At 40.0% G+C, this 21,613-nt stretch overlaps 1 protein-coding gene across 1 annotated transcript in view; it reads left to right on the top strand.

Annotated features, from left to right (window-relative positions):
• The first annotated feature begins 3,164 nt into the window (after window positions 1-3,164).
• AATK (apoptosis associated tyrosine kinase) overlaps window positions 3,165-21,613 on the top strand; it is a 77,041-nt gene continuing 58,592 nt past the window's right edge. Inside the window, exon 1 of the mRNA XM_083354445.1 lies at window positions 3,165-3,739. Within this exon, the coding sequence (XP_083210571.1) occupies window positions 3,652-3,739 (88 nt within the window). The 5' untranslated portion in view covers window positions 3,165-3,651. The remainder of the gene's footprint in view (window positions 3,740-21,613) is intronic.

Raw genomic sequence — 21,613 nt, 5'->3', positions numbered from 1 at the left:
AATGATACTCCCATCCACAAAGATGAGAGCAGAATGTATGTTCATGATAACATCCATGGAATCTGTCACCAGGACAGATTCCTTCACGGGAAATTCAAAATGGTGACAATTGTACTTTGGTAAACTGGAAGTGTTGACAACATCTTATAGAACCAAAAAGCCATGGATTTCAGCATCTGATTTATGTGATATAGTGGTTAGTGGATGCGACTGGATGTGACGATTTGTGTTTAAATCCATTCTATCTTGAAGGTCATTGGCAACCTTCAGTATTTCTAAGCCTTATTACTGAGTAATTGGTGAAAATAGAAGACTTCACAGGAGAACCCTTTCTGTTTTCTTTTTAAACTGCCTACAAATTCAGAACTGCCTCACTTGTATCATCATCCAGGTTGCTGAATACACTTCACTTAGCACCACGCCATGTCTTAGCACCCCATGACCTGTATGTAAATTCCAGGCCACTGGTATAAGATTGTGTAATACTTGCTCCCTGCCATCTATTTCTGATGGGAATAATAATGGACAAGGTGGCTTTGTAGAAGAAGAGTTTTGTGCAAAGTAAATCTGGCTTTTAATACATGATACATTGAACATATTGCTAACATCTTCCTGCTTAGGAATCCAACAAGTACTTTGCTTTGGGCCTCTAGGCTGGAGTTCAACCTTCACCCCTTGGCAAAGCTCATTGACAAAGGTTAGCAAAGGGGAAGGAATTCATGCTACAAAATAGAAAGGCTGCAAGTCTCTGCGCCTTCTCCCTTTTTCCTTTTGCTCTATGTGTGAATGCTAGAACTTACTGGAACTGTCTATTGCTGAAAAACTCTCACCCTGATTGGTGGGCCTTGGTAGTGTTTCCAGGGACACTGGAGGCAGGGGAACTGCTTGTCTTTTTTAATGCTATTTTTGGATTTTCTGTATATTGTGTGCTTTCTTCTCCACCCTTGCGCTATCCTGACGGTCTAAGTCAGGGGTGTCAAACTCAATTTCATTGAGGGCCACATCAGCATTGCGGTTGCCCTCAGTGGGCATGGCTAAAGTGCATATGGCCTACTGGGTGGGCATGGCCAGCTCTACATCGTTCACATCAAGGGTGCCTATGGGGGCCTAGGCAGGAGTGGGACAGATCTGAGGGTCTCTGGCAGAAGGAGGGTCTCTGGGCCAGGGCCAAGGCAGTGGGGGCTGTTCCCTCACTGTTTCCAGGATGGCTTCGCGGGCCGCATGAAACCACTTCGCGGGCCAGATCTGGCCCCCGGGCCTTGTGTTTGACATATCTGGTCTAAGTAAACACTCAAGGTTGTTATTGATTTATTCCACTACTACACTGTTTCTCCCTCCATGTAGGCAGGCAAGATGACTGATAAGATTTAAAAATATCTCAAAAGCAGTGCAATTAAACCACAACTGAACATTCTACATTATGACATCATGTTAAAAAGCTGAACTGCATATTCTGAGTATGTAGAGTTACAGAGGGCATATACGCCTGCCTTTTTTTAACCTGGCGAACTTCCCATAATCCCTAGCCAGCTTCGCGCCCCCGTGCTGGCTGCCAGCAATGGGAGATGGATTCTGATACATCAGTCTGGAAAAGGATGGTGTATGCCAGACCTGTGGGCGAAATTGCCATCTGACACCATTTGCTTCTGGGGATGCACTTTGGGTCAAAGCTTTTTTTTTTGGGGGGGGGGAGAGGTTTTTCTCATATCCTGAATTAATAGTAAGAGGGCCACCTCAACATGATTGCGTACTATGCATGCATCACACGGCAGAAAGTAGTAAAAAGCACCCCAGCTCACTAACGTATCTAACCATGGGGAAGAGGGGGTGGGTGTAGATATGAACGCTGCTTGAAAGGTGTCGGAGACGGGCCTTGGGATTTTCACGAGAGTCCCCATATCCCTTTCCCGCTGTAACTCCTCCTATATAAGAACTATATAAGAAATAGAGGCGAGCAATTAGCTCTTACATTCGCAGTGCGCCGATTTTGCAATAAATAAATAAATAAATAAATAAATAAATAAATAAATAAATAAATAAATAAATCGCCTGCTTAGCCAACCTATATAAGAAATAGAGGCGAGCAATTAGCTCTTACTTCGCAGTGCGCCGATTTTTAAATAAATAAATAAATAAATAAATAAATAAATAAATAAATAAATAAATCGCCTGCTTAGCCAACCTATATAAGAAATAGAGGCGAGCAATTAGCTCTTACTTCGCAGTGCGCCGATTTTTAAATAAATAAATAAATAAATAAATAAATAAATAAATAAATAAATAAATAAATAAATAAATAAATAAATAAATAAATAAATAAATCGCCTGCTTAGCCAACGTCGCCCGAAAGCCATGCCGCTGTCGGACCCGTGGGTGAGCCCGGACTCAGTAAAGGCGCCACTCGGGCTCCAAACCCCTCGAAGCGCGCAAGCGTTACGTGACGCGGCCCCCCCCCCGTCCAGACACGGTTCGAACCCCGCTCCGAGCGGGAAGCCGTCGCGCTAGCCGCTAGCGCGTCCGGGAATGGAGGAGCGCGTGGGAGCAAGGCTCGCTGCCTGGCCTGCCCTGCGTGAATCGGGCAACGTGCGCGCGCGGGGCCCCGCTCGGGCTGGAGTGAAGGGCGCGAGCGAGGGCGAGCGCGAGCTCAGCCGGGTCACACTCGACTGCACGTGCAGCGACGACGCCCCTTCTTCGCCCTGGCGCGCGCCAAACCGGTGGCACCTGGACAAGCGCTGCCCGGCCGCCTCTTCTCGCGCTCTTCCCCCCCCCCCCGCCGCCGCCGCCGCACCGTTCCTTTCCTGCTGCTTACTGCAGTGTTGGGGGGAGGGCAGATCTGGACCAAGATGGCGTTGCTGCTGTTGCAGTTTCTCCCAGGGTCAGCACTGGAACAGCTCCTGCCTTTGCTTTCCCGTTAGCGCCGGCGGCAGCGGCTCGGAAGTTGTGCAGTCGCTCGGAAGCCTTATTCCCGCCCGGGCGTTATTGCTGCCTTCTGGCCGCTTCGTCTCGCCGCTCTAGCCTCTCTCTACTGTGGAGGCTCCTGTTTTGATGCAAAGCTTCCCTGGCAGCCGGACTTGGGGTGGGGTGGGGTGGGCTGGGAGCTGAGGGGTAAAACCGTATTTTGGGGCTCTTGCAAGCGCTCACGAGGCTTTGGGTGACGGCAGCAGTCCGACCCAGCACAATTTTATTTTGCTATTGGCATCGTCTTTTGTTTTGATTTGGCACTGCAGCCCCGAACACCAGGGTGATTGCATTTTTTTTTGCCTCAAAAAACAGCCCTCGTCGCCGTGTTGGTGGTGGTTCTTTAAGTGACTCTCTCTAATGTTACCCTTCGCAAGTGTGGCAATTTCTAGCCGAGCCCACTTCATCCCGTGGGTACCTGAAGGAGACGCATCGGGATAATAACATGGAGGAAGAGGAGGAGCTGCAGTCTTGAATTCCCTGGCTGTGCTGTCAAGAAGAGAGGAGATGGTGATTTTTTAATGTGACACCCGTGCAACTTCTGGAGTTGTGAGAGCTTTTAATCTCCCCTGCATCCCACCGCCTCACCTGCCTGGTGCCAACCGCCTTTGCTATTTATTTTTTTTAATCTAGTTTTCGTTCTCTCGTCTTCGTACTTCCCACAACCCCCCTCCCCACTTTACTGCTTTTGCCATGGGAATGGTGGCAAATCTCTTGGCTATTGTCATGTCGGCTTCATTTTTCAACCCCAGCTTTGCCTTCAGTTCGCACTTCGACCCTGGTAAGTTGATTTACTTTTGGAGCTTTGGAGTAAAAAAAAAAATCCCCCCAGATGCTCAGATGACTTTTTCACTTTGCAAAATGACTATGTTCCACTGGCCTTCCTATTTCCTCTCGAGATTTTGTATCCTTGCTTTCCATCTCTGCTACCAAAAAGGAGATGAATTTTGAGCATGTTATTCCCTTGTTTTGCAGGTTACCTGCTCCCCCCTCCCTTCCAGCCCTGGTCCTTGCGGCACTTCTTTGCATTGTTTTAACCATTTGCTGAAACTGTTCCATCTTATATAATAGTTGATGGCAGGCTGGCAACTAAAGGGAACAAACAACAAAACCCTCACACACTGCTTTCGTCGTCGTGGGTGTAATGATTTTAGAAAGGTTCCAGAAGAACAGCTCCTTTCTGCAAAGTTACATCACCAATAATCAGTTATTCCACCCTTCTCACCGGCCTTTTTGGCAAGTAAGAGTATGTAAAAAGAATTCTTGGGCATTTCAGTAGGAAACAAATAGACACGGAGACCTAATTGTTCCTGAAAGATGTGCAGTATCCTTGCATGTTATAAGATGTTGACCATACCAGCTGTTTAAAGATAGTGGGTTTGGGGAACAAGCTGTGAATTTCCTTTCTCTTGCCTGGAAAGTTGCTTTGAATTGCAAAGAGGTAGAATTGTAAACAGGTTTGTGGTCAGAGATGTGTCTCTGCATTCTTGAAATGCTGCTTTGAATAAAGTCAAGAAAAATAAGGGAAAAGGTAGTTATTCACCTGGGACTGGGCCTTCTCTGTGGTGGATGTCAGACTGAATTAATGTCCCCCTGGTGGAATGATTGATTTACCTTAGTCACCCATCAACCTTTTGGCTAGGTAATTGGTAGCCCTTCATTTGTGGAAGAGCAGCATGTGGTCTTGGCAAAAACCAAATTGTTGCAGTCCCTGAGAGACTTACATTGTCTAGTGGTGGGTTTCTCTGCTTTTTCCTAGCCAGATATCGTCAAAGATAGAAACGTATCATTTCTTCAATCTTCCAGTTTCTTCCTAGAGGGGTTTTATACCTATCATCTTAATTCTTTTTTGCTTATGGTTGTTGAAATGAACTACAAGGTTCTGTGGTTTTCATATCACTCCCTCCCACCCTCAAACCCTCATCTCTTCACTGATTTGTTGGTTCCATGGATCTTATCTGTATAAACTGTTCAAATGACTTAGAAACAGGTGTGAATAAGACAAATTTGGCTTTTAACACCCTCGAATGTCACTTTTCTGCCCTCCAGTGCAATCTTCAAGTGAAACAAATTGCCTTGTTCTGCTGTGATTAAAAGATGTTGGCACATTTTTCTAGATTCCATTGCAATTCTATCTGGCAGGCCTGGAGTGAGCTTTTGGGCTCTGTTATGGATTGAAAGATCTCCTTAAAGTCATTGATTGGCTAATAAAAATGTATGTATATTTGGGGGTGGGGTGAAGGAATTATAAAAAAATAGGACTTTATTTCTTATGATCCAGGTCGCCTAGGCAGAGGCAGGCTTCGATAGAGACCTTCATTGCTCTGTTAAATTCCACAACAAACAGCCCTACGATGGCTGGTAAGGCTCCATCCCACACTTCCCTGAAGGCAGCCATCCACAGTCCCACAAACAAAAGCCACTAAGCAACAAAACCAATTTGCAAAGGCAGAGAGGAAATCCAAAGACAAGGTGCTAGCTCACAGGACAAGGTCCAGAATCAAGGTCCACAGGGCAGGGCAGGTCCACTGGGCAAGGCAATTCCATGAGGCAAAAGGCAAGTCCACAGGGCAAAGGCACAAGGCAAGGCATAGGCAGGAACATGAATCAAGACTGAGTTTTTTTCAAAGCCAGGGGAGTGGATGCCAAATCAAACAATTGTTCCCAACAAAGACAATCCCCCCTCGCCTCTTCTTAAGTCAACCCAAGTCAGCTGTTCCTTGTGAGGAGGGGCGGGGCGACCTTCTTCTGAGCAGCCTTGCAGACCTCCTTTGAGCTTGCCTCCACTCTACTCTAGGTGCCCTCGGATTGAGTGGGGGAGGAAGCTGTTCCTCATCAGAGGGGATCTTCTGCCTATCAGCCCCACTGCCTGTCTGCAGCTGATCCTCCCCCATGTCTGTGGACCTGGGACAGCACCATCGTCCTCAGACTCTGGCCTCTCCAAACATTCTGAGGGAGCTGTGCTATCTCCATCGGTCAGTCCCGGTTCCAGCTCCTCCTTCTCCTCCAAACTGGGATCTGATGTGGCCATGACATTATGTTTATTAAACATTTGTATTTCCTCTGGCCACTTTTGAGCCATACCTTGCTTGGAATTATCTTAAGTGAGAATCTGTGACAAGGCTATTGCATAAAATACAGAGTTAACATCTAAAGAGTATGCAGGTCCATCATGAAGGCAAGAGAAAAATTCTGTGTTGTATAGGTAATTATATTTCAGGTTTTGTGTTAAATTTGTAGAACAGGCCAAAAATAAAAATGGAACTCTTCCCTTATTTACATATATTACAATGGCTAAGTGTGTTTCAGAATTATATTCCACCCATCTAGCTACCAAAGGAAGTTGACAAATTGAGTGAAATAATTATGTTTTTGCTTCCCATCTCTCATGAATTCTAAACTTTAGGGCCAACTGGAGTTTCAAAATGTCTTTGGCTGGAGCTCTTTACTAAAAGCAATATAAATATTCAATCTTTCATAATGGCAGACACACATTAAGGAGAAACATTATATTATATTCGTTTTCTATATTGTGAACTTTCATATTTAGGGAGAAGAAAAATATATAAGCATAATTTATAAAAAGCATCCAGGAAACATTGTTCAGTGTGTGTAACCATTAAATGGCAAACTTTGTAGAGATGGTGAGAAAAAGAGGGGAAAGGCCATATAGAAAAGATAAGAATAGACACTTTAGTTATGCTTTTCCCCCTTTGTATGATCTCTGCATACTGTTTGAATAATAAATAAAACTTTTAGTGCTTTTTTATATAGAAAAAATAGCCTTGGAAAATGGAAAGTTTTCTATATTAGGAAGCAAGAGAAAGAAACTTGTTTTCATTTTTTAACACGTAAATCGAAAAAAAATAGGAGTTACTTAATTATATATAATCCTTCAAAGAAACAGAAGTCAAGAAGTTACTTTCGAACTTTATCCCTAATTTGCAAATCTCATTCTATACTAAAGCTTGGTCAATATTAGTAACTAGAGAGGATGAATGGCCAGATAGCGTTTATATTGGATTTTCTGCAAATTAACTTTATTTAGACCATACACCAACATGCAGGTGACCTGCCTACTAGAAACTGGATTAGTTGTAATATCAGTTCTGCATTATCTTACAGCTTTAGGAAGTGGTATCACATCATGGACAACATAACTTTTCTGATTTTTATAGAACACCATAAACAGTGCTACCTTGGATTTTCCCATTCTTCATCATTATTGGGGGGATATGGGGCAAATATGTGGGACAGTTCTTGGATGCTTGACTGTTCTCCTCAGTTAAATATTACACAAGGAAATGGGGTGAGTAACATTCTTCAAACCTGATCCATTGCCATTGTTGGATTAGGCAAGTTGTCTTCATTGCTAAGAAAAACATCTTGAGCGAATGATTCCTGATTTTATTTTTTCTCTGAGCGTGATCTGAGTCTCTTGCCTGAGTCATCTGGAGATATTTTTCACTGAATTGCTATTCTATGATTATAGCACAGGATATACCCTTTATTATGATTTAGGATCAGAAAAGAGAATTGCTTGATATGTGGATTGGCCTACTTCATAGAAAAGCGGCTAGATTTATAGCACTCTTAAGCAAAATCTCTACAGGTTTAGTGCAGCATATGGTAATATCTATTACTGATCTAATCATTAAAATCACTACTGGAAGTTTAGGTACCCTAACACCTAAAACAAAACTGTGACAAGACGGCACAATGCCACATTTAAAAGTATGTAAACAGTTTAGTTTTATTATAAAGGACCTAAAAAGAACTGGTTAGCGCAAAGGGTATGTGGATCTTTTCTACATGCGTATGGCAAGAGATAGGGACGTGGTGGCTCAGTGGGTTAGGACGCTGAGCTTGTCGGTCAGAAGGTCGGCAGTTTGGCGGGTCGAATCCCGAGTGCCGTGTAGCAGAGTGAGCGCCTGTTACTCGTCCCAGCTTCTGCCCACCTAGCAGTTCGAAAGCACGTAAAAATGCAAGTAGAAAAATAGGGACCACTCCGGTGGGAAGGTAACAGCGTTCCGTGCACCTTTGGCGTCTAGTCATGCCGGCCACATGACCACGGAGACGTCCTAGGACAAGCGCTGGCTCTTCGGCTTTGAAACGGAGATGAGCACCGCCCCCTAGATTTGGAAACGACTAGCACGCATGTGCGGGGGAACCTTTACCTTTTACTATGGTAAAGAGGTGGTCCATTAAAACTTCTGAATGACATTGGGGCAGGTACCTTGGGCTTTGCATGTTAGTTTGATGCAATGCAAATGTGTTTATATTCTTACAAATCTCCAGTTAAGGTTGGTATCAGGGATAACTGGGGCATTTGATGAAATTTGGGATCCAGAAATTCACGATCCTGCTACTTCTCCAATCTCTTTCTATGGATTCATCTACACTTTCTAATAAATGAGCAAAGACAACACCCTACTTTTCTCATTAAAGGAACTTTGTAAGTTGGGTGCCGCAGAAAGAAAGTAGGTGAACAGAAGTGGGGAGGAAGTGGGACTATTTAGAGAATTTGTTTTTGGGACCACTAGCGATATTTTATCTAAGAATCATCAAAATCCTAGAACCCAATTATGACTGTATCCTTGCAGACACACATGCATATACTGTTAATTTATTTATGAACAACACAATAATTTCCTAAAGGATTTCAGGCCTCTCAGTTAAGGCAAGGGATGGAGGACAGAGATGATTGATAGGAAAGATAACAGAAGAACAGAATTGAAGTTGACTTTGGAAGTCTTCTAATCCACCCCCCTGCTCAAACCTCCAATGATGGAGCACCCACAACTTCTGAAGCTAAGGCATTCCACTGATTAATTGTACTCACTGTCAGGAAATTTATCCTTGGTTCTAGGTGGTATCTCTCCTTGATAGTCTTGAAATGGATTGTGCATGCTTTTTCAAAGATATGGTGCTCTTGGAAGGCTGCTGTTTTGTAAGGAGCTGAGATAATCCACTTCTCATTAGTTATATAACATGGGGGAAAACAAAAAGGGGAAACACGAAGACCACAGGGTAAAATAATTGCACCTGAATAGTCTACCATTGTGCACATATAGTGTGCATAAATCCAATGAAGTACATAGACATGCGCAATGCAGAATTCATGTTATCATTAGGGATACTGGTTGGTGTTTCCAGATTCATACAATGGTGGAGAATCACAGGAAAAGACACAAGAAAAAAGAAAAAAAAAGGATGTGTGGAGGGGAGGGGAAAGTACGTGGTATAGTCAACACCAACCTGCTGAGGTTAATGAAAATATGGAACCACCTATGCCAGGGGTGTCAAACTCAATTTCATTGAGGGCCGCATCAGCATTGCGGTTGCCCTCAAGGGGCCGGATGGGTATGGCCAGGGTGGGCGTGGCCTACTGGGTGGGTGTGGCTAGAGTGCGTATGGCCTACTGGGTGGGCGTGGCCAGCTCTACATCGTTCGCATCAAGGGTGCCTATGGGGGCCTGGGCAGGAGTGGGACAGATCTGAGGGTCTCTGGCAGAAGGAGGGTCTCTGGGCCAGGGCCAAGGCAGTGGGGGCCATTCCCTCACTGTTTCCAGGATGGCTTCGCGGGCCACATGAAACCACTTCGCGGGCCGCATCCGGCCCCCGGGCCTTGTGTTTGACATGTCTGACCTATGCAGTGTGTCAGACTTTATACAATGTACAGGTAGTCCTCAAATTATAACCATTCATTTCATGACTGTTTGAAACTACAATGGCACTGAAAAAAGTGACTTATGACCATTTTTCACACTTATGACCATTGCAGCATCCCCATGGTCATGTGATCAAAATTCAGATGCTTAGCAACAGCCATGTCCAGTATTTATGATGGTTGCTGTGTCCTGGAGTCATGTGATTACCTTTTGTGGCCTTCTGATAAGCAAAGTCAAAGGGGAAGCCAGATTCACTTAACAACTGTGTTGCTAACTTTGACAACTGTGGCAAGGAAGATCGTTAAAAGAAACCCTCACTTGACAGCTGTTTTGCTTAGCAACTATAGTTCATGGTTACTGACTTTGGAGATTTTTTTTGGTTGTTGTTGGCATGTTCAAATGATAACTTATCCCGGTAGAATACATAGATTGTGGCCTTGATGTCATAGGGTCTCCTCTGTGATGGTGTACCTTTCCATTTGGGGATCACAAAACATCCTACATCTCTGCATGTTTATATGAACCCCAAACATTCATTTCCTTATTTGTTAGGTCTCATATTTTAACAACCTGGCTTAACTGGATGGGGTTTCAGTTTAATCTAGGCTTCTGGGTTCCTTTCAAGCACACAGTAAAGGAATAAACTACTGGGCACCATTTTATATATTGATAGTGCTTCTCCACAATTTCTGTGAATGCTGAGGATTTATGTAGATAACTGAATTGACTAAATGGATGGAAGATCTTAACCGTGTTAAGTCTTTTGAGAGAGCACTTATGGAATAGAACAGTAGTAATGTAACATCAACCAATAATAATCTGACACTACAATAATAGTAGTATCTAAGACAATAGCAAAAAAAAAAGAATTAAGGATGTAAACTTGAAGAATGCCAAGATGCTCAAAACCTACAGGTTAAATCTGGAGGTCAATTTTGCTCTTTATCCCAAACTAGCTGTATCAAGCAGCATTGTCGGGCCCACCAAGTGAGGGCAGGCAGTTGATGGTTTTCTTTCTTCAGTTATAATGGTAGCTGCTGCACAGTACAGGATGACTACAGGATATTAATGGATTCATCATGAGTCATCAACTCCTTCTCTGGTCATTCATTTAGGATTCTTTATGTCGCAAAGGGAGTGTCTCTGGAAAAATTCAAATGCCTTCTCCTCTGCTACATGCCACTTCCTCCCTGCCAGAACCAAGCAATATTTGATTGGCCAGTGAGAGCCTGTGGGAGGAAACCTGCCAAAATTGGTCTTTAACTTTGACCCTTAAGCTATATTCATTAGGAGCCATTAAGAACCGAATTGGAGTTGCAGGGGCACCAATTTCTCTTTGCTCATAAATTCTCAGAGACCTTTGTTATTCAAATGTTACCACATTGTAGTCTGTACCATTGATTTCTGCTCCCTTCGGTTTTGCCCATTGAGTCAACAACGGTGTGACCTGCTGAGAAAACAATTAAGACAGGTGGACCATATTTCAACAGAATAAATATTAAATACAGGGTAACTTTGCTTATCCTTCCTCCTGTGTGTGTGTTCTTATTTGTTGATGTTTTGATCTCTCAGGGGCAGGGGATTCTGTTGTTAGTCCACCATTCCAATGAAATCCTTTGCCTACTTGGTGCAATCTTAGCCTTCAAAATGAAAAACCTCTTCTTCCAAGCAGAGGTTTTCTCATGGATGGTAGTTTTCCTTAATGTGCTGTGATTCTTAGACATCTAATATCAATGATAGGAACTTTTCATTTAGCCTTGTTTTCTTCTAATATGTCTATATGGATGAGTCTCTCACCAAAGAATCTCTACTTCCTGCATATTGTACTTTGTGTAGCCTTTTAGTTGGCTACAGCCAATTCATCACCAAAGCCTACCTCTCACTGAACCCCTCCAGATGTGTTAAGGCTAAAGCTCCCAGACATCCCAGGCAGCTTACCTTTTTTGGTCTGGTCTCTACAAATCTGAAGAACTCAAGGTTGAGAAAGTTGCTCAACTGAATTTCTTACTTCAAATCCAAAGCAGTTGTTCTTTGCAGAGGTTTTTTTTTGAGGGGGAGGGAGGGAGGATGATAATGATTAACCAGGTTAAGGATATTACGGTATATTATTTGTCTTGACAAGAAAAGATGGTTGGAAACTGATCAAAGAGAGAAGCAACCTGGAATTAAGGAGAAACTTCTTGACAGTGAGGACAATTAACCAGTGAGGACAATTAACCAGCTTGCCTCCTGAAATTGTGGGCGCTCCATCACTGGAGATTTTCAAGAAGAGGCTAGACAGTCACTTGTCTGAGACGATATAGGTTCTCCTGCTTGAGCAGGGGGGCTGGACTAGAAGACCTCCAAGGTCTATTCTATTCTATTCTATTCTATTCTATTCTATTCTATTCTATTCTATTCTATTCTATTCTATTCTATTCTATTCTATTCTATTCTATTCTATCTGAATTTTGACTTTACAAGCAAAAGTGTACCCTGGTTTAAGCATGTTAATCCCACCTGGGGTCAGGTAATGATTGCTTCAGAAGGTAGATTTTTATCAGTCTTCTGCCCCTAACCCAGGCTAGGTTTCAAAAGACTCTATACATCTATTCCATAATAGTTTTTAAAGGTCATACCTGCCTTTCTCCAGATTTGGCCAAGCATATAGAGCTGGAGGCTAAGATACAGATTGCCTAAGGGCTTTATAAGTCTAAGCATGCTTAATATATTGCCTGTCATGATCGGCCAGTTGTGTCTTCTGTAAGAGACATGCGGGCATGGGCTGGCCATTCAAATAAATCATATTAAGGTAATACCTGCCTTAGGCAGTTGTGAAGCTTTTGAGTTTTATGCATCTTTATCGTACAATATAGTATAATAATAATAATGATATATCAGAATTATGTCTGTTTTTAAATTATTATCTTAATGAAATATGAAAGCCTGAGAAAGACAAGTCAGTAAGAATAAGCAATAAAAGTCTTAAGTAAGGCTTAATATAAAGAAGCAAGCAAGTGTAATTTCACATTTTTGGATATATGAAAAGCAACTATTAAAATTATTTTTCCACGTCTATGAAGCTTGGGGGATTATGGAAGTTACAGTTTAAAGTTTTAGAGAGCACCAGACCAGAGATGATTCCTTTGAAGGATTTTCTTGCATCTCACCATTTTCCCAAGGAGTTACAGTCTTTTCCACATTCACTAATAATCACCAGATGATGAGAGAAATCTGGTGATTTGAGAGAATCATGGTTATGTGGTGCCCAGGAAGGCAATATTAGCAAATACAATGTTCTGATGATTGTGGAGGAATGATCCTGATCTGGATAGGTTGGATAGGCAGCCTTACTGATTTTTATGAACTTATAAAGGTTGGTGCTATGTTTGTATAGAACAGGTAGTCCTTGGCACTGAAAAAACTAACTTATGACCATTTTTCACACTTAGGACCGTTGCAGCATCGCCACGGTCATGTGATCAAAATTCAGACACTTGGGAATTGGCATGTATTTCTGAAACCTTGCAACTTTCTGAGAAGCAATGGGGAAGCCAGATTCAGTTAACAACCGTGTTACTAAGTTAATAACTGCAGAGATTCACTTAACAACTGTGGCAAGAAAGGTTGTAACATGGGGCAAAATTCACTTAACAACTGTCTTGCTTAGCAATGGAAAATTTGGGCTCAGTTGTGGTCATAAGACGAGGACTATGTGTATGGTCTTCAAAATCTGATCAGAGTCTTTTCCCAGTGACAGTAGGATAAGATGGACCAGAGGAATTAGTAAAACAGATAAAAAGAAGGATTCTAGGTTGAGAAAGATTTCTAAAATACTGATGGCAAACCTGAGAGGGGCTAAGGTTGGAAAAACTTGTTTATGTGCTTTAAGTTTAAACTGTAGAGATTGTGTACAGTTCATATTAAGGTAAGGATACTCTGCTTCCTTCAGTGTTAGTACAGTTTTTCCAGGCAGAAAGTTTGATGTATTAATAGCAATGGGTTTTACTTAGTGTTTTTCTGTTTTGATTATGGATCTAGTACCTTAAAATTTTAACATCTGGCTTGGTTTAGGCCTCTAAAAACAACGTTTTTCAAGATTTCCTTGTTATTCTTAGAAGGGGATAATAGTTGAAACACAAGGATGTCACTAAGGCATTGATTATCTCAGGAAAGGTTTGAAGCAACATGTCTGACATACAACTTACCTTAAACAATTCTTTACAGGAGGGACGTTGATATGGGTAAGACTTCATTAATCCTCATGAAGTTTCTCTGTGTATAGAATTATTGCAGATTCGATGTATTGGCGTGGAGATAAATGACAGAAAATGCCAACAGGGTTGCATTACAACCTTATCCTCCCCAAATTAATTCATGAAAAATGCCAATTTTTTTTTAAAAAAAGTACTGTTTCAGTGTGCTGTTCATAAAGAGATTTTGTGGCTTCAGTTGTTAAGGGTTAGAATATTAGGTAACTAGAAAAAAAATTGTCTTTATTGTCAGCATTCAGAAATACTTCTTATATTGGAATATTAATGGGATGGAGCTTGAAAACCTGAATTAAAGCATGCCCTACACAAGTATATTAAAAGGAAAGATGGTTATTGTTGTTAATGTCACAATAAAATGGATGTAAAGATTTACTGTACTTCAGTTTACAAAACCTTAATAAGTTTTACCTAGAATGTGCTTATTTATATGCATTTTCTTGAAGTTATGTTACCTCTGTTTACTGTAATGATTTGATTGAAGGTTTATCATATCTGAGCTGCAAAAATCCAGATGAAAACTACGCAAAACTAGTGCTCTGTTATCATCTGTGACCATTCAGAATTTTGCAGTCCATATATGGTAATTTTATTTTGGAGATCATATTTGGACTGCGAATAGTTTTTCAGAACCAGATAGCCTCAGATCCCTAATCATTTTATCATTCAGAGTTCTTTGGTTACCAAGATAAGCACAGAGTTTAATTCAATCTAAAGAAACAAATGATAATATCAAATAAAGCAGACTGCGTAACAGATAATTTAATTGCTCCAACAATTAAATTAACCAGTAGTTTACAGAGAAGGAAAAACAGCTTGGATCCATGTCTGTGGAGATTCTCAGTCATCCAGGTCATAGTTGTCCCAAAGATACTTTTTCACAAGCCAACTGGACCTCCTTGTTTTTCTTTGAAGACATTTCGCTTCTCATCCAAGAAGCTTCTTCAGCTCTGAATGGTATGAAAAAGCATCTTTGGAACAGTTTGGATTCATGTTTATTCTGCAGCATCAGGAAAAAAACCTAAAACAGTGTTCTATGCAGAAAAAACTCCTGAAAAGTAGACCCAAGGCTATATGCCTTTTCCTACCGTGAAGAATTCATTACCCCTAACTAAGTCTCAACTTATATGCTTTGATGTGGAAATTCCCATTTCCCCTATTCCAACTGCATTTGCTTATAAATATTCCAGACTTAGAAAAAGACACAGTACAACCAAAATTAAGTCTCTGATTCAATAGAAAATGCAGGCCTACTAATCTCTCTTGTTTAACTCAACAGGACTTAAACAACGCTTCATTTTGATTGGATCAAGGTTATTTTTGCTGCTAGTTGGGGGATCTCTGTATCAGAATTGAATGGATTAGTATATTTTTTTATTTGCAAAAAACAGTTTTTATAGAAATGGGAAAATGGCATGTCTACTGAAATGTAGCTTTATTTACTTGGTCCAGCAAGTTAATAAAGGTGTTGTTGAACATGTATGAAGATGTGCTAATAGGGAATCGGGTTTGCTCTCAATCTATATTTACTCTCAATCTATATATTCTCGTGGCTTTCCTGTCGATGTTGGTGGAAGTGGTTCAGCTGTTATTGTTTGCTTATTTGGTAGTTCCTTGACTGGGGTATTGTTCACTTCTTGATGTTAGTCTGATGTTAATGGTATTAATCTATGCTCATCTGGGTGTTGATTGCTGGTGGAGAGGTATTTTGTCTTTTTGCTCCCTTTTTGCTTTATTGATTGACTCTTTTGCATAGTGTGTAGATGTTGTTTATGTCTATGTCTTTATTGATGGCCAGTTTGTCAGAGTGCCAGGCTTCTAGATAGATAGATGAGAGGAGGGAGGGAGGGAGGGAGGGAGGGAGGGAGAGAGAGAGAGAGAGAGAGAGAGAGAGAGAGAGAGAGAGAGAGCCCACATTTTCAGCTATATGAAACACCAGTCTACTGTATAATTGCAAACATTTAAAATGTTTGATATCTATGGAGTTTCTCAATCATCCAGATCATGGTTGTTCCAAAGGTGTTTCTTTTCTCATCTAAGAAGCTTCTTCAATTCTGACTGAATGGTGGGGAATGGGAGGATTTATATTCAGATGACTGCAAGAATATAAATTGTTCCGTTCCCCACCATTTAGTCAGAACTGAAGAAGCTTCTTGGTTGAGAGGAGAAATGTTTTCAAGAAAAAAACTAAGAAAGTCCAGTTGCCTTTTGGAAAAGCAGCTTTAGAATTCAAAATGCTTGAAAATCCACAGTGCTTTCTAGTGGCAATGTTAAATCAAAATGAATATGTCTGAAATATGTAAAGGTCTTTAAAGAATGTCAAACAGTATTTTTTCAACACATGAAAAAACAGGTTTAGCATCTCAAAGGTACAATAGTAGCCTGAGTTCCAAGCAGGAAGTTCAAGAACTTCCAGTTAGAGAGTAAAACATCTCTTTAAGAGGAGCCCTTGTATTTTGCTTCCTTCACAGTGCAATTCTTCCACCTTTATGAATAGATAGAAGTTCAAATGTGTTACTGTTTTGATAATGAAAATAATTATAAGATTAAGAATGAAAAAGGCAGCAATTAGAGGGAAGTACATGGATTTATTTTATTCATGAAAGCATTTTTAAAGTATCTTCACTTTGTAAAGCATTCTTGTTTCTTTGCTAGTAAGCAAAACGTATGTTTCTTTATCAGGAAAAATGTGGATGGCGTATTCTTAATTAAATAACATTGGAAAAAATACTGTAGAAAGACATGCCATTATGTGAACCAATCTGGCAAAGAATGTTGCCATTGTTTGAACCTGGCCAATCCATTTTAAGTAGCCTAATATTCTACTCAGATAATAATATTACCTAATATTATAAAAAGAGAAGGTTTTTATTTACTTGAACTCCAGTACATGCCATATATTTTAGTATGGTTGAATGAATACACACACACATAAACACATACATACACATCATACACATCTGTTTACTACTAATTATTACGGTGATGATTAGCGATCAGGAATTGTAGAACGAGAAAGCCGGGAAGAAGACTGGTAAACTGCTCACTGCTTTTCTTTATACTGTACTCTCTCCATATGTTCTCCAGCAGAGATGAAGCTAGAGGCTAAATAATTGCATATATGTTGTCCACCTGTGACCTCCATCTATCTATTTTTTTAGAAAAAAATAGAGCCAGTTTGGTCTAGTAAAGTACCAGACTAGAAAGCAGGAGATCGTGAGTTCTAGCCCTCCCTTAGCCATGAAAGCTGGCTGGATGCCGTTGGGTTAACTAAGCTTCCTAAGTCCAACCCACCTCACAGGATATAAATAAATAAATGAAATTATTTTTATGAAGCAGCAGGAGATATGGACAACATTGTAAAGACTAATTCCAGGTAGCGGTTTATTTTGCCCATCCCTTCATCACCTGTTGTTTTTTTACTCTCTGCAGATAGAGCTATAGAGTTCAATGTAAAAGCTTCTGAATACAGAGTTCCTATTGTTACTAGTCAAAAGGAATCTGTCTTAATGAATGTTATGTGTGTGTGAATAAGTAAAAAGCTGAAAAAGCAATAGCAAAATGTGAGTGTTAAGGCGAAAGATAAGAATACTGAATACTTTGTGAAATTTTGGCTGGAAGAATCCCTAGGGTGAGTAACACAGAATACCTTAAGCGGTTATATAGTTTATTTGATTTTTGGCTTACTTTGTTAAAAGAACTATTCGTAAGGTTTATCACATTACGTGAATGTAGACAATTGTAGTTTGTAAATCAATATTTATAGCACTGCATAATATGCTTTAACATTGTGCTTTAATCAGCAAACCATCTCAGTGCAATGTGCAGTTTTCATCATTTACTTTTTATTATTTATTTATTTTTCGCATTTATAAACCTGCCATCTCTCTCAAAGAAAAACTCTGAGTGCTCTGCAATAAAATGTTGGACTATAAAAACAGTATATAAAAATTAAAAAAATAAAATATTTTTTTTAGAATGAGGCAAGAATAATTAAGCCCAGTTACAGATCAATTGAAAAAGTGAAGAGAGAGGGCTCTTGGGGCACCAACCAGCTCCATGGCTGCGTGCTTCTTTGGGCTCCCCACGCAAGGCCATAGCCATGTTTTAATTCCCCTTTGGCAGGTCAGGAGACCAGGGAGCCAGCCTCGCCTCTGGTGGGTAGAATGTTCCACAGGGTGGGGGCAACAATAGAGAAGGGTCTTCCTGGATTCTGTCAGTCAGAATTCTTTAACTGACAGGGTGCAACGTATCTTTCCTGCTGGACTGGCCAGTGTAATGGAATGAATGTAGGTAGCCTGGCCCCATATCATGTAGGGCTGTAGAGATTACAACCAATACCTTGAGTTGGACCTGGAAGCAAACCAGCACACATGCAGCTTGTGGAGCAAAGTTTTTATGTATGTCCTTTTTAGGTGCTCAATATAGCTTGTGCAGCTGCATTTTGCACCAGCTGAAGCTTCTGGATATTTTTCAAGGGTAGCCCCATGTAGAGCACATTGCAGTAGTCCATATGGGAGATGACCAGGGCATGAGTGACCTGCCAGTCATTATTAATGTGACTGAGGTAGTCAGAAAGTAAGCTCTCCTGGTACAAGATCGATTTGAAGAAGTGATGTCAGTTCATTAGTTTAGACTTTTATTGAAACATTGGATAAGTGAGAACAGAGTGTTATTGGAAATACATCACTTTTAAAACATGGACCTTTAGAAACTGGTGAAAATAGTAATATTTTGATGGAAATTATGTTTTTCAAAACAGCAACAACAACAACCAGGGAATGAGGAAGGGTAGCAAATAGTTTTGAGCCAAAGAGTATCTGCAAACAGATAAGCATACGAGGGTAAATACTTCTGCGTCTGCAGGCGGGTTGTGGTGATGGTTTGTGGCTTGTTTTTTCAAACACTGCACCAAAGTGATAGAAGATTAATTCTGTTGGACTGTTCTTGGTCTTAAAAATTAAAGCAGTGAATGGTTAGAAAGAGCTCTACTATAAGCTTGTTCTGGTCATGATTTTTTAAAGCTGTCTTTTTTCTAACCCTTGCTGATTTCCTTTGCTCTTCTGCCTGGCATGGGTGATTACCTTTTGGATGATGACAATGCAAATTCCTGTCAAAGTAAATTAAGAGAAACTTACCACAGAAGGTTTGAAATGGCTCAAATCTCTGGAATTGTTCAGAGTACAAATTATGACTCATGACATCCCATTTTCCCCGTTGCCTTCAGTGAACTGAAAAGGTTTGGGCGTGAAAGCGAGGACAACTTTTTTCGGCCTACTGCATTAATGAAAGAGAGAAAATAGGGTTTGGATATATGACATTCACAAGCTTTTCTGGGTTTGAAACGGAATAATTCCAGTATGAAGAGAAACCTACTTCCATTTCATTTGTATCTTTTATACTTGCATTCCTGAAACGCCCATCAACCTTTCCCAGCAAAACCATGAAACAAGCATGTTTCTACGTATTTCTGCAAAAAAATTATCAAAATAAAAAAATGAAAAACCCAACAGCCTTTGTGAACAAAGTTTCCATGTATTGTTTTATGAAAAGAATTTGTATTTGAAAATTCTGATGTTCTGTACGATCTGAATAAAATGTGTCATTTTTCTTTTCATTTTATATCTGAAATTTATTGGATTTAACTTTAAATTTAATTTGTAGCTATCAGATGCATTTCCAACCTTTACAGCTATCTTTTTGAGCACTATGTATAGCTGAAAAAACAAATAATAATATTAAATGTTTTGGTTTATTTGTATAGATTTTTATAATATGTAGCAGAAAATAACAATAACAAAAAAGTACAATCTCTTGTATCGTTCGGAGGCACATAAGTCAAATAAATAAGATTCTTTTTTTTTTTTGCTTTGTATCTTTAAGAATAGAGGCACATTTACCTAAAATGTCAAACATGTATGGCGTATTACCAAATCAAATTTGTTACTGGACAGAATTAGATAATTATTGAATGAAGAATAATTTTATGAATCTTATTAAGGTTAAATGCAAAGCAGTGGGATTTTTTTCTGTCCTGACTCAAACCAGTACATTTTGGAATGAGACCCACACAGTACTGAATAAGTTGCACACTTCATTTTACACCATAATTATAATTTGTTTCACTTAGTCTACAAAGTAAATAATTGTGATGGAATTTCTAGACTGTGTTAATGTTGTGGTGTGTTCCTGAGCACATTGTTTCCCTAGCTATATACTACTAAAATTCTATGGTCTATTTGTCTGTTTGTAACCTTCAGTTAGTCCAGTCATGGCACAAAAGTTTTTGAATAAAGTTACCTAGGTTCCATTAACTTAAAAAATGCATAGAAAATTGGGACCCATTACTCCTGTGTAATTGAAATTTCAAGGATCTTCGCACCAATTGCATTTGCAAAGTTGTGGCTGTTTGTAGCCTTATCACAGTGAGCTATGGTCATGGGATTGTGACTCTTGACATTCCTTGCTAGCTTCCCACAATCAAAGTCAATGGGAAAGTCGGTAGGAACTCAAAAGTCGTTCCTGCTTCAACTGCTTTTTCTGTCTGCCTGTGATCATTCTGCTTATCTGTTTAGGTAAGGAAATATCTCTGAAAGGATGACCCAATGGTTCATGGGTTGCCTAGTGACATATAAAGATACAAAGTACAGGTAGTCCTTGACGTATGACCACAGTTGAGCCCAAAATTTTTGTTCCTAATTGAGACATTTGTTAAGTGAGTTTTGCCCCATTTTATGACCTTTCTTCCTCTTCTTAAGTGAATCGCTGTAGTTGTTAAATAAGTAACATGATTATTAAGTGGCTTCCCCATTGACTTTGCTTGTCAGAACGTTGCATAACATGGTCACATGACCCTGGGACACTGGAAACATCATAAATATGAGACAGTTGCCAAGCATCTGAATTTTGATCACCTGATCATGGGGATGCTGTTATGGTCATGAAAAATGATCATAAGTCACCTTTTTCAACTTTTAACGTTCACTAAATAAAGTGTTGTAAGTCAAGGACTTTCTGTAATAGATGCATTGCCTTCTTAGCTTTAGGTGGGTCGGAGCTCATGTTGTCATATGTATGAAGTATTAGTTGTGGGAATGGCAGTGTCAAATGGCCATTGCTCTAACAAAGGTTCTATTTAGCTGTGTTATGTCAACTGAGCCACAGTTATCCTTACTTTATTGGAAGAAGAAACCCAGGTTCTGATCAAACACTAATGCCTATAATATTATTCCCAAAAGGGTCACAGTTACATAACATTGTGTATTTGAAAATAGCCATTTTTGAAGAATGTACTTCTTGTCCTGCTTTTGGCATCATCAGAGAGTTTTATAATTCATATTATTACCTCCCTCTGGACATCTTGTTTCTTGGCCACGATGCACAACAGTATTTTTTTTAACAAATATTGGTCTTTATTTATTTAAACAAACTAGAAAAAAGGAAGAATGGAAAAATAAAAAAGCAAAACAGAAATTATGTATCTAAACCCTTCATAAAGGTTTTTGTATGTGTGCATGTATTTGTGTGGGTGTATGTATATCTCTAAGTGATAAGAAGCACAGTAACACTCATTATCCATGTAATCATCACAATTTATAATGTATCTCTGTATTCATATGGAAATATTTCTGTTATAAATAGATTTTACCTATTCAGATATCGATTCTATATAAATGTTAGAAAAGCTAAAATGTAATAATGTGAATGAGAAAAAAAATAGTGACAATGACAACAA

This window comes from Vipera ursinii, assembly GCF_947247035.1.
Source record: "Vipera ursinii genome assembly, chromosome: 2".
NCBI lineage: Eukaryota > Metazoa > Chordata > Lepidosauria > Squamata > Viperidae > Vipera > Vipera ursinii.
The sequence above is the reverse complement of the archived record's forward strand: the minus strand, read 5'-3'. Positions and strand labels throughout refer to the sequence as shown.